Source organism: Nansenia antarctica (genome assembly GCF_963989245.1).
Source record: "Nansenia antarctica genome assembly, chromosome: 2".
Taxonomy (NCBI): Eukaryota; Metazoa; Chordata; class Actinopteri; order Argentiniformes; family Microstomatidae; genus Nansenia; species Nansenia antarctica.
This window is the reverse complement of record NC_137675.1, coordinates 70,524,345-70,537,607: the sequence shown is the minus strand read 5'-3', so window position 1 is coordinate 70,537,607 and position 13,263 is coordinate 70,524,345. Positions and strand designations below refer to the sequence as shown.

The following is a 13,263-nucleotide window of genomic DNA, read 5'->3' as shown; positions in this document are numbered from 1 at the left end:
TTAATGACAATGTGAACTTGTGTTTGGGGCAGATGTGTCCATGATCATCCTGACACTCCTGCCAACACGGGTACCTAGATTTTACTCACTAGGTTTTTACTTATAGAAATATTTCTCTTTCTGTTACCTGTGTCTGTGCTCTGGAGTCATGGCACTGAAAGGCAGCACATTATCAAAAACACGTTTTATGTAATGTAACAACAAGATCAAATAAGCACTAGCCTATAGTATGTGTTCACATACATACATATGCACACCACTTTGTATATATGTGCAAGATATTGAATGTTGAATACACTGAATGAAATTGTTTTAAATGCAATGTCAATATTAATGACTTTTATCTATTTCAACAAAGCATCTTCTATCTCTTGCCATACAGCTGCAAACCTCTTCTTTACTCGAATCTATCTATCTGTCTGTCTGTCTGTCTGGCACAGTGACTAGTAAGCTACTGCTAGTCATCTGGCCATCTCTCTATCATTCCAGCTATCTATCAAAATGTCATCTAAATATTGTACATTTGTTGATAGCCCTTGAGCCCTGGGTAGCTTTAGCCCAGTGACTTTGTATTGATCCCGAGGTTCACACTGTACATGAGATTAGGTAGGGGTTTGGGAGAAATCCAGTCTGGAACAGATGCATTATGAGATCAGTATGATTCAGTTGAGTATTGCACTATGGCAGATGCACTATTGCTCTTACAATATGTACAGAGTTGGTATCAAATACAATCTGTTAGATGATGGTCATTTTGCTCTCATTTTGAATTCAGGAAGTAGAGAAAAAGAGAAGCATCTTACCCCGTATTTTTAAAACACAATCTTTTTGAATGAACAAATAATTTAAATTAATTAACTTAGCCCTGTAGATGAATAAAAAAGGGTTATAAAAATAAAATCTAAAAGTGAAATCAACATTTCTCCTGTGTCCCCTACAATGTGTATGTGTCATTGCTTTCTGACAAAATGGTATCACTCCTGTTTAGAAAAGGTGTACTTCTTTTACTGTGATGCCAGTGCTGCTACATCTTTGGACAAAATAATCTGATATCTGATATACTGGATATCAAGATGGGTATAATAATTACGATTCTAATAATATTACTGAACACCTAATAGTTCTTATTTTTGATTATTTTTTAAGAAAGAGGCAAGAACAAAGCTATACTAAAAGAATATGTCACTTTATTCCACATTTGCATCAGTTGTTTACTTGACAATAAATATGTGGATTGTTTTCCTCGTGCTGAACCCAAAACAGACACCTCAAATGGGGCACCATTCAACACAACATCAAAGAAATTGAAGTAAAAAAGTTGTAGATCACTGACCTTCTGTCAGGGCTAAGGCACAACGGCATCTCAAATGTCATATGCATGTAAGTGGCACAATAATAGTCACATTAACAATTATAACACACCTTTCCTTATTTTAGAGATGAAACAGCCATTCTAGTATTATGTTACAGTAATTCCACCATGGACAGCCCTGACCTCCCTTTTGTCCTGGGTGAGAGGTATTGTGTGCATTAAGCTATGTTGCTGAGGCCACGTTGTGGATCTACTGCACATTTGCAATTCGTGTCAATGTACGTTTCTCCTATTTTTCCAGTGTGTGTGTGTTTATGTGTAAATATGTAATTGTATATTTTGGTTGTCTTGTGCTGTGCCTTGACAGGCCTGGATGGGGAGGCTCTGTCTGTCTCTACAGTACATTGTCCTCATTCTTTGCTATGTTTTCCTGTGAAGAGAGGGGGATGAAGTAGTGTTCTGTTTTTTGGGGGGGGGTGATGTTGGGGGAAGGGAGGGGGGGGGCGGGGTTAGGCAGTAGGGTCTCCCGTGTCCCCCTTGGTTTTGGGTTCCTGCCACCATTCTGCGACAATGGACTCCTCATAGTCACCCATCTTCTCAAACTCAGCATCAGGAGGGGCTGAGGGGCCGACCGAGAACTCCTCTGGGCTCACCACATCCTGCCAAGGAACACACAACTCAGTTCCACTGAGAAACTAGGACTTCTACAAAGATACACACTTTTAGTGAGGGGCTAAAAGAGTACATTTAAAGAAGCTCACTGTCTTTGCCTCTTGTCTGTCACTAACTATATACTTCTCTCTCTTTCTTCCCCAATAAATCTTTCACTTGGGCATGCTGTAATTTTCTCTCTCTCACTCACTCTCTACCTCTCCCTCTGTCCTCCTCCCCCTCTCAGGACTAGTCCATGTGGTTAGCAGGGAGGGGCTGACCTTAGTTAAACGCATCTGGCAGGGCCTCAGTGACTGACACCTCGCAGCTACATACCACACTCATCTGGTGGAAAACAGAGCCCCCCTCCCTCTCCCTCTCCAACTCCATCTCCTTCTCTCTCTTCTAGATACTGACCCTCCTCCTACTCATAACCATTCAAGTCTTCCCATTCCACTTTTCATGAGGTTGAATCAGTAGACATAGATTATTTTTTACAAAAAACGTGAGAGCAGTTTCCAAGACAGAGATTCAGCCTAGTTGTTGACTAAATAACACTGTCAACAGTGTTGCATTTTAGTCTAAGATTAGGCTTAATCTGTGCCTGGAAAACATGCCCTTTAAGTAGAGCAGAAACCAGCCAAGCTGTTTTGTGTGTTGCGCTAGATAATTCTGTCCAGAGTCTGTGCTGATCACAAAACCATGTTTCCTCTGCTCTTCCCTCCAACTCCACCCCTCTGAGGACAAGCCTTACCTCATCGTCTGTCTGTAGATAATTCAGTGCAAACTCCAGCATCTCCTTCTGCTTTGTTGTTTGGTTATAGTACCTCAGGGCCTCCTGGGAAACAAACGTGACAGGTAATCGCCATGCCTCAACAACAAAGTGAGAAAACAAGGCCCAGATGGTTTATGGCACACTCCTAAACAACAGATCTGTGTTGTTTCCTCTAGTTTTATTGCAGTCTTGCCCTCCAGTTAACATGCCTGAAACTATGTATCGCACGGTATTCGCACCACTAAGTTCATGTGAAATGGTGATAGTTTTAAGAACTGGCAGTGTCTCTGGGTGCTTTGTGGGTTTAGTTGAATATGATGCAGTTGTTGCTGCAAAGTCTATAGTAGATTGGCAGAATGAGTAACACAATTAGAGGATCTAGACCTTTTTACAGGCATAAATGAGAATGTAATTGCCACAGTGTTGGTGTTCACGCAAAGGCGACCTTATACTAAAGCTTTCCTGCTTAAGTTTTGTTGCCTGGGCACATTTTAGTCTGAAAACAAGAGCGTGACTTTGTTTCCTAAACAGTTCTCAGTTGTTACGCACCAATTTGAAAAAAGTATTTTGGGGGGGATTAAGCTCAAGATTAAGGGTAGCATTAAGGGTAGAGGTATGTATAATCCTAAATGGTTCCTAACACTAATCAGACATGACTTGTTGGGGGTACATAAGTATGCTGGGTATGGGGTTACCGACCGTAAAGGGGCATGTGCACTCACCGGGCGAGGCAGGAAGTGGTTCTCCTCCAGACCCCACTGCTCACGGTAGAAGCGGTAGTAAACCATGTTCTGCTGCATCACCTGGTCATTGGCGTCAAACAGCATGTAGCTGGCTGCACATGGAGCTGCCCTCCTCACATCGTTCACTGCAGAGGGAGGACGGCTCATTCAGCTACAGCATAACAGCTATGAAAGTCATGGAACCCCACAGTGTTATCACTGAGTTATTACTAAGTCATAACAATGTTATTACGAACTTGAAATTAATTTAATCTTTTTTTCCCCATAGTTCATTTTGGAGCGTTATTGAAGATGAGCTATGAAGGCAAATCACGGGCACTTACATTTATAGTAGGCAAACTGGAGGTAGTGGTATATGGTGGCCACAAACTTCTCCACAAAGAAACCCCCAACGTTCGGCATCAGGGTTCTCTCACATTTCACCTTACACTTTAACACCTCTATGTAGAGATCTGAGAGAGAGGGAGAGAGGGATAGAGAGAGAGAGAGAGAGATAGAGAGACAGACACAGTCACAGACACAGACAGACATTACATACAGCAAAGGCTGATTATCCTACTACTGTAGGTCTCAGAACTCTAAATAAGGATGATCAATAGAGACACTCACCTGCAAGGGTAGGATAGAAGTCTTTGAACTCTGTGATCTCATATGACCCCTCGCAGCCTCCTAAACAGGAGTCATACATTGATAAGTATTCAGCGGCGGCCTGCTCCATGTTCCGTGCACTGCTGCTAAAGTCTCCAGAGTTATACAGCTTCACTGCCTTCAGAAACACCCCCTGGAGAACAGCATGAATAGTACAATGTTAGAACACTAAAGCTGAGACTGGAGGGAGCCTTGGACGTAGACGTCTTGGAAAACAGGTAGCACTAAGAGGGAAGATGTAACACACAGCTGAAGAACAACCCAAACATTTTAATAGACATGTTTATATTTAACAGTCATTTCAACACGTTTAAAATTGACAATGCAATCCGCAACAGTCAATAACAGTTTTCAGGTGTACTTGTGTACAACGGTGACCGTTCATCTGTATTATGGCTAGTTGTGAGCTGACCTCATACTGACCTCGTAGGGCCGCTCCTCTTGGTCGATGAGGTACTCCTCCAAGTCAAACAGGGTTTTGTAGTATTCCATGTTCTTAGATATTTGGGGGTCTTGTGGGTTCTTCTGGAGGAAAGTGTGGGCTGCTGACACTGCCTTCTGTACATTGTCCAGCTGAGACAGACAGAATAGAGACCATTACAATTATTGTCATGGGTCTTATAGTATAGGATAGGGCCTTGGTCTGATAGGCCTATGGTTTGGATCTCATGAGCCATCTCTGGCTCTCTACAGTAACTCAATTGACTCACAAAAGCGTCTCGCCAGGATGACCTTCAGATGAGCACGATCTCTAACTTATCAAATCACCAAACAGATGTGCTTCAGTTACTGACGCAATCATTGAACAACAATAACAAGCTCTGTAACATAGCCTGTCTTTTGTCATAGAATAATACTGTGGCCTTGTTCGGATTTCTCAAGTGTTATTCAATGTGTTCTTAAGTGTTATATTATTATGAAAGATGCACTTAACAGAGCCATAAAATCACCGGTTTGATGGATGCGCTTGGCAGATCAATTGGAATGTCTCGCTATGCTAGAGGACAGACGACGGCCAGTAGCATCCAGAGGTGACTGGCCGAGATGCTCTCTGAGGAAAGAACGGAATGACCTGAAGAGAGCCTCATCATAGTCACACACCGAGACAAATAAATACGCAAACGTTTTACGCATCGGCAATAATGCACGTATGTATGCTTACATCATTTTCATTTTTGCCAGATGAACGTTTGGTTTAAAAAAAAAAAAAAATCCATATGATATGCTAGTGTTTGATAAAAGCAACAACTATAGGGCCATTCTTCGGTCAGTGTATTTAAGTGTTTAATGGTGCGCAGGTTGAGAGACGTGGCATCTGTTCAACTGCTGAGTTTGCAGCATTTTCAAGCGGGGGGGTTGAAGAAAGTAGTGGAAAACTTTCATCAGTTGTTGAATAAATATTTCACCAGGACGTGCTCACGTTGTGTCTAGTCTTGCACATGGAAACGAGCTACTGCGGTCCACTTCATTCTGAACAAGAGGAGGAACCATTGCCGACATTTAAGCAGTCCAACAGGACTAAGCAAAATTGTTTCAAATGTCACTGAGATTCCAATGTCAATAGGTAGGCCATATTAATCCTCTCTGTTATTAAAACACGTGAAAGCCTCTGACGGTTTTCTGTCAAAGTAGATGAATGTCTAATCATGACCTCACACTAAATTGTTATTAGTTGACGAGTAATAATGAACAGTACCACATCAAAAAAAATAAGTGATCATAGTTTGGCCCAGGCTGACAATGATTGGTGGCATGCAGGCTTGGTGGCAAGCTTATGACATGTGTTAATAATAGGCCTGTCCCGTTAGGTAGCCTGTGTATTCACCTAAGAAGCCCATCCCAAACCCAATATTGACTTACCTCAACCCTTTTGATCTCACCTGGTAGTATGCATATTGGATGTACCGGTAGGGTACCCTCTTCTCGAATCCTTCCAGAGTGTCTCTCTTTGGATAAGCTACTGTAAACACTGGGAAGTTTGCCTTGCACTGTTTTAGACAAGACGCTCGGAGTAAGAAATGCCTCATGAGGCGGAGGCTGCTGTCGGCGAACAGAGTATCGTTGTCCCGGCTGACAGTACTGCAGTTTAGGCTGCAAAACGCCTCGCTGTCTTTTAGCAGCCGGTGAATGCGCAAACTCAATTCCAGGTATTTGATGCTGTCCTTCCAGTTCTGCGCGGAGTACTGGTCCAGAGCGTGTCCGTACGCGGATTCAAGTGGCATAATATCATTTTGAGGGAAACTCATAAAGCTATATTTTTCATACTGGGCTTCGACCAGAACTGGGGCGATCAAAACTATACTCAGACATAGGGAAAGCCAGCAGCTCCCGTGAACTTTTTTCGGGGCCATAATACTTCACTGTTGTCTTCTCTCTCTGGTCCTGCAACCGAAGACTATTTGGGTGGATTCTCCAGGGTTCTCTTCAGTGAATGGTCATGTCTGTCTGTCTGTCTGTCTGCACGGACGGAGCGTTTGGACCCTGGCGGAGAGGAGAGGAGGGGACAGACAGACCTGGCTCCTTCAGGAGTTCTGCAGGAAGTGCGTCGAACGGCAGGGATTTGGAGATGGAGGCTATTCCCTGGGTCATAATGCCCTAAATATAATCGAGGCAATATCTTTTATAGGTTACTTACAGAAAGCAACATTTAACCACACAATTGACTCACGCTGTTGCATAACGTTTTTAACTTATTTGGGTTGTTATACAAACGTTTTGAATCAATAAACATTCCAAGGGAAAAAGACATGTTGAGACATGAAATGTTTATGAGATGCACATTGCAGAGGGTCCATTGGAATTTACTATTCTTTCGGTTATACACCTAATTAAAGCAACAGAAAACGAAAAACACAATCTTTAATATAAGAGTATGTTTGGTCTATGTTGGAGTTTAGGACCCTGAGACAAAACTCATGCAGAATTAGCCCTTTTCTTTCTCACTTCCAGATGTGCGCCCCACATTATAAGGCCTAATAGTAATAGCCCACTCATCGAGCAGTCCCATTCAGTTCAGTTCAGATGATCAACCACTCCCGCTGTGCTGACAAATATAGGCACTAGAAATATTATAATTCAAGGCGTTGCAAATATGGAATGAGTAGCCTGAGTTTAAAACGCTAGGCTATGCTTTATCCAGTTATTTTAGTTTTCGCTCCGAATCCAAACACAATGGCTGAGGGCGACTTTACACGTTTACAGAATTCCAAAAGAAAGGGAGGGGGGTGCAGGGGCCACGCCTCCGCCTTCTGAAAAGCACAAGCTACGTCCCCACTTCTCTCCTTGCATCAATTCACTGCAGCCAAGGAGGGAGTCCCGCAGGTTTTCGCAGCAGTTTCTCATGTTTCAACAACATTCCTAACGCCACACAAACGGACTGTTAAGTTTAATAATGGAGTTGATATGTTCCTTAGTGTTGCTTTGTGTCACGGCCTTGGTGAGCTGTAACCCTGGCCCGTTAGAGGACGTCGTTATTGATCGGTATGACATTCCAAGAGTTTGTCCCAGAGAAGTGCAAACTGGAGATTTCGTTCGTTATCATTATAACGGTACCTTCACGGATGGAAAGAACTTTGATTCAAGGTAAGATATGTTTGCAAACGAAAAGCATCTAAAGCAAATTCTGTGCATATCATTTTGTATGAGAGGGCCGCATAAACTAATTTTGTATTGTAATGTAAGCAAATCGTTGGTAGGACATTTTAGATCACCGCACACTGCGTTTGAAATAGGCCTATGCAACTTTTGCATACGTGTCGGTGGCTCACGGAACTTTGCAACCCCCTTACATCTCATTGTGTATCCAAGATCATAATAGTCACTGTGCTACAGAGATACATACATTGTTAATGTTTCGCGCGCGTGCGTAGGCTACAGTGACGCACACCCTTAAATATTAAAGGGCACATCCTTTAATTTCGAACGAAAATTCTGCTATGTGGCGTTATGGACGGTTTAATGCAATTATTACTATAGCCCATTTAAAAGGTAACGGATAGTTGTTGGGCTACTACTACGACATCAGTAACAACATGTGAGCTAAATCACTCAGCCAAAGATCCAACATTTTATGATTTAAAAAAAATAATCTGGTTTAATCAGTCGATATCACATACCACCAATTCAGATAGGATTGATCAGATAGGGATGGCTTACTTTAGACTCATATTTGCTTTAAAGTGATAATAGCCTATAGTCATAGTAAAAAGGTAATCTCTTGAGGAATGTTGTTTAATTCTCTACTTCCCTTCCCCCTGCAGCCATGAGCGTGGTACTCCTTTCATTGGACAGGTGGGACTTGGCAGACTCATTACAGGCATGGACAGGGGAGTCCAAGGCATGTGTGTCAACGAGCGCAGGAAGGTGACTGTCCCACCACATCTTGCCTACGGAAGCCTAGGAGCAGGTACTAGTCACATTCTACAATCAGTTATTATTGGAGAAAAAAATACCATAAGACAGTGAATGTCTCTTGAGCCTGTTTGTGCTGGTTCATTAATTAATTTGATAGATCTTTAAATTTCCCCTTAGTTGAGCAGACCATCAAAAATTGTTAGATTATCTGATTCAACTGACATAACACAGTGGTATTTCAAACACAGAGATTAGTCAGCACCTGCAAATCACACACCCCAACCCATCACCCCAACCCCTCTTTCTCTGTCTCTCGAAGGTGGTGTCATCCCCCCTGACACAGTGCTGGTGTTCGACGTGATCCTTCTTGACATCTGGAATGAGGAAGACAAGGTTCAGATACGCACCCTGAGCAAGCCTGAGAGCTGCAAGCGTACAGTCGTGGCCACTGACTTCGTCCGCTATCACTACAACGGCACGCTGCTGAACGGCACACCCTTCGACTCCAGGTGAGCTACTTTTCCAAAACACTATGCCGTACAATGGTGGGCTATAGAAGTTTTTATTTTATTTTATTTATTTAACAATTTTGTTCGTGTCTCATTCAGCTATGCCAGGAACTCGACCTATGACACCTATGTGGGACAGGGCATGCTCATCAAGGGCATGGACGATGGTCTACTGGGCATGTGTGTGGGTGAGAGGAGGACTGTCATCATCCCACCCTTCCTGGCCTATGCGGAGCAGGGCTACGGTAACCACTATTTCTAATACCAATAAAAAAGCACTCGAAGAATACGTTTCCATTTTATAATGGTTTATTATTGTCATTAACCTACCATAGCATAAAGTAAAAGATTATATGCAATGTCGATAACCTCATAGATGGGCACACAGATGTAAACCCACTCCCTCCTCTTTCAGGCACTCAGATTCCATCCCAAGCTACCCTAGTGTTTGAGGTCCTGATGGTGGACCTGTTCAACACTAACGATGACCTGACTGTTGAGGTCAAGGAACTGCCTGAGGACTGCACCCGCAAGACTGTGGTGGGCGACTACATCCGCTACCACTACAATGGCACCTTCCAGGACGGCTCTGCCTTTGATTCTAGGTAAACAACAGACATGTATATCTCTACATAATAAATTCCATAAGTGGTGATGTTCTTATGTAAAGTAATATTTTGGACATTTATAATATGTCATGTCATGTCCCTCTCTTCCCTGCAGCTATGAGCGTAACAGCACCTACAACACCTACATTGGCATGGGCTATGTAATCACAGGAATGGACAAGGCCCTCCAAGGATTGTGTACTGGGGAGAAGAGGAGAGTCATCCTCCCCCCACACATGGCATATGGAGAGAAGGGAACAGGTGAGTCATTGGGCTTGTTTGAGTTCAAGATTTAACCCTGCGGGTCTGAACAGCGTCTCACTCTCGACTCACACTCTCACGAAGGCTCAGGGGTGGGTGAGAGTAGCAAGGGGTTCAGACTAGTCTGATGCTCAAGACGAGCACAGTTTTCTGATGTAAAAAATAATACCTTTTGAGAAGAATATAACTTGCAAAAAAGATGTTCTTGTCCATGCTCTTCTTTTAAACAGCCTAATCTCTGTTTACCTTCTCCACAATAGGAGATATCATTCCTGGCTCGGCTGTGCTGGTCTTTGACATCCACGTCATCGACTTCCACAACCCAAAGGATGCAGTTGAGATCAAGGTTACCAAGGCCGAGGAATGCAATTTCACCAGCGAAGTTGATGACTTGATTCAGTACCGTTATAACTGCTCCCTGATGGACGGCACCCTTCTCTACTCCTCGTGAGTGCCCCCTGTCCTTCGCACCTATACACTGCAAGCTCCTGGTCTAGTCATGTAATAATCACTGCTGGCGCCTTGTCTGACTGATTTACACTCACCGGCCACTTCATTAGGTACACCTTGCTAGTACCTGGTTGGACCCCCTTTTGCCTTAGAACCGCCTTAATTCTTCGTAGCATATTCAAGGTGCTGGAAACATTCCTCAGAGACATTATAGCATCACGCAGTTGCTGCAGATTTGTCGGCCGCACATCCATGATGCGAATCTCCCGTTCCACCACATCCCAAAGGTGCTCTATTTGAGTACAGTGAACTCATTGTCACGTTCAAGAAACCAGTTTGAGATGATGTGAGCTTTGTGACATTAGATTAGATTTAGATTCAACTTCATTGTCATTGCAGAGTACAAGTACGAGACAACAAAATGCAGTTGAGCATCTAACCAGAAGTGCAAATAGTGATAACAACAGAGAGAACTCTCTGGGCATGCAAAATGGTCTACACTTGATCATCATGTATTCCAGATTGGTAGAGCAATGACTGTCAATGATGGCAGTGTCTGTACAACAAGTTTTGTTGACAAAAATGCACAGACCAGTACCTCTTGTTTTACTGTTGTTCTGTCTGCCCTGAAGAGGCTCCTTCCTGTTAGCATAGCAATGCTATCTGGTACACTGTTAAGCCACGCGTTGCCGCCATCAGGTTAGAACATGGTGCGACATGGCGCATTATCCTGCTGGGAGTAGCCATTAAAAGATGGGTACACTGTGGTCATAAAGGGATGGACATGGTCAGCAACAATACTCAGGTAGGCTGTGGTGTTTAAATGATGCTCAATCGGTACTAAGGGACCCAAAGTGTGCCAAGAAAATATCCCACTCACCATTACACCACCACCACCACCAGCCTGAACCGCTGATACAATGCAGGATGGATCCATGCTTTCATGTTGTTTACACCAAATTCTTACCCTACCATCTGAATGTCACAGCAGAAATTGAGACTCATCAGACCAAGCAATGTTTTTCCGATCTTTTATGGTCCAATTTCAGTGGGCCCGTGCAAATTGTAGCCTCAGTTTTCTGTTCTTAGCTGACAGGAGTGGCACCTGGTGTGGTTTCATCAGCTTGAACCAGTCTGGCAAATTCCTATATGTGTCAAGCATAATGGCAATAAACGTTATCTGAATCTGAATCTGGCCATTCCCCTCTGACCTCTGCTAAACCCTAGAGATGGTTGTGCAGGAAAATCCCCGTAGATCAGCACTTTCTGAAATACTCAAACCAACCTGTCTGGCTCCAACAACAATGCCACGTTCAAAGTTACTTAAATCACCTTTCTTCCCGATTCTGATGCTTGGTTTGAACTTCACCAGATCGTCTTGACCATTTCTACATGCCTAAATGCATTTAGTTGTGATTGGCTGATTAGATATTTGCTCTAACTAGCAGTTGAAAAGGTGTACCTAATGAAGTGATTGGTGTATTTTGTAAATAGGCCTGAAAAAGCAACACTTAATATGAACACTTTTATGACTCTCAGACCATGTAGGACTAGGTAAGAATATATATGGTTATATCCTACTTATGTTGTGAAATTACTGTTAAAACTGTGAAGTGTATAGGATGACTATTCTTGTCTATACCTGCAGGGACCATTATGAAAAACCTCCCATGACCACCCTGGGGGCCAATAAGGTGATTGAGGGTTTGGACGAGGGCCTAAGGGGCATGTGTGTGGGGGACAAGAGGCAGGTGATCGTCCCACCCCACCTGGGACACGGTGAAAATGGAGGTAGGTGAACCAGCCCACTAAAGTCATTGTAATGTGAAATCCTGCATCTGTATCTGTTTTTCCTTAGTCTCTCTCATTCTCTCCCTCTTCTCCTCTGTGGCTCTGTAGCCCAAGGTGTGCCCAGTAGTGCAGTGCTGTACTTTGAGCTGGAGCTGCTGGACCTGCAGAAGGGTGTGCCTGACGGCTACATGTTTGTGTGGCTGGGAGACAGCCCCGACCCCCTGTTTCCTTCCATGGATCTGAACAAGGATGGAGAGGTGCCTCTGACGGAGGTAAGCTAACACTGACCACACTGACTAGTATTATCAAGTCAAGTGTACTATCGAAAAATAAGGGTTCACCCATCCATTCATTCATTCAGCCAATAGCCAAATAAAGCACTTGACTCCATTTGCTGCCCTACAGTAGTTCTAACTGAAAGATACCTCCTCAGATTTCATTACTCTTGAACTGAATTCTCACTCCACTCCTTCATTCTCTCTAGTTCTCAGAGTTCATAACGATCCAGGTGGCAGAGGGTAAAGGGCGGCTGCGGCCTGGTATGGATGCAGAGGGCATCATCAAGGACATGTTCAACAACCAGGACCGCAACAGGGATGGCAAGATTGTGGCTGAGGAACTGAAGTTGAAGGTGGACGAGGACAAAACCAGACATGAGGAGCTGTGAGGGGGGACCACTCGTTTGGCAGGGAACAGGGGCACAGGCATAGGGAGAGGCACAACACACAGACAGCATTGGTGCTGTTATTAACACAGAGGGGTTCTCAATTACGGGAGTTTGAATGGGGCATGTGAATGTTAGGGCTTACACACCGGCAGTTCCGAACGCCGGTTCGCGTTCGCGTGCCGAAACCTCCGAACGTTGGCGCTGTCTGGCGAACGAGCCACGAACGATACACTGGTATGAACGCGGGCTCGTTCGCCAGACAGCGCCAACGTTCGGAGGTTTCGGCACGCGAACGCGAACCGGCGTTCGGAACTGCCGGTGTGAAAGAGGCCTATGTGAGATAACCAAAAATGGTTCAGTGCTTATTTAAAGAAAGAACTGTTTTCACGTTGTTGTAAATGCTCTCAAGTGATTATTTGTACTTTTTATGGACGTCTTTAGGCAGTATTTTTTCTAGATAAAATAGATATATTTTGCTGAAGCACTTTTCTTGAA

The 13,263-nt window shown here is 43.7% G+C and overlaps 2 protein-coding genes across 2 annotated transcripts; one reads left to right on the top strand and one right to left on the bottom strand.

Moving 5' to 3' along the window:
• Positions 1–1,821: 1,821 nt before the first annotated feature.
• On the bottom strand, positions 1,822–6,480 carry p3h4 (prolyl 3-hydroxylase family member 4 (inactive); the record flags this gene model as incomplete). The annotated part of the gene is made up of 7 exons (XM_080523350.1): positions 1,822–1,971; positions 2,718–2,801; positions 3,461–3,606; positions 3,805–3,933; positions 4,091–4,262; positions 4,553–4,702; positions 6,010–6,480. The coding sequence occupies 7 exons, from the start codon at positions 6,478–6,480 to the stop codon at positions 1,822–1,824; spliced, it is 1,302 nt and encodes a 433-aa protein (XP_080379476.1).
• Positions 6,481–7,442: 962 nt separating this feature from the next.
• LOC308149593 (peptidyl-prolyl cis-trans isomerase FKBP10-like) lies at positions 7,443–12,898 on the top strand. Its single transcript, XM_080522458.1, has 10 exons — positions 7,443–7,711; positions 8,389–8,534; positions 8,802–8,991; positions 9,091–9,236; positions 9,407–9,596; positions 9,715–9,860; positions 10,121–10,307; positions 11,959–12,101; positions 12,210–12,373; positions 12,586–12,898. Exons 1-10 carry the CDS (start codon positions 7,521–7,523, stop codon positions 12,766–12,768), a joined length of 1,686 nt encoding a protein of 561 aa, XP_080378584.1. The 5' UTR covers positions 7,443–7,520; the 3' UTR covers positions 12,769–12,898.
• The last annotated feature ends 365 nt before the right edge of the window (positions 12,899–13,263 follow it).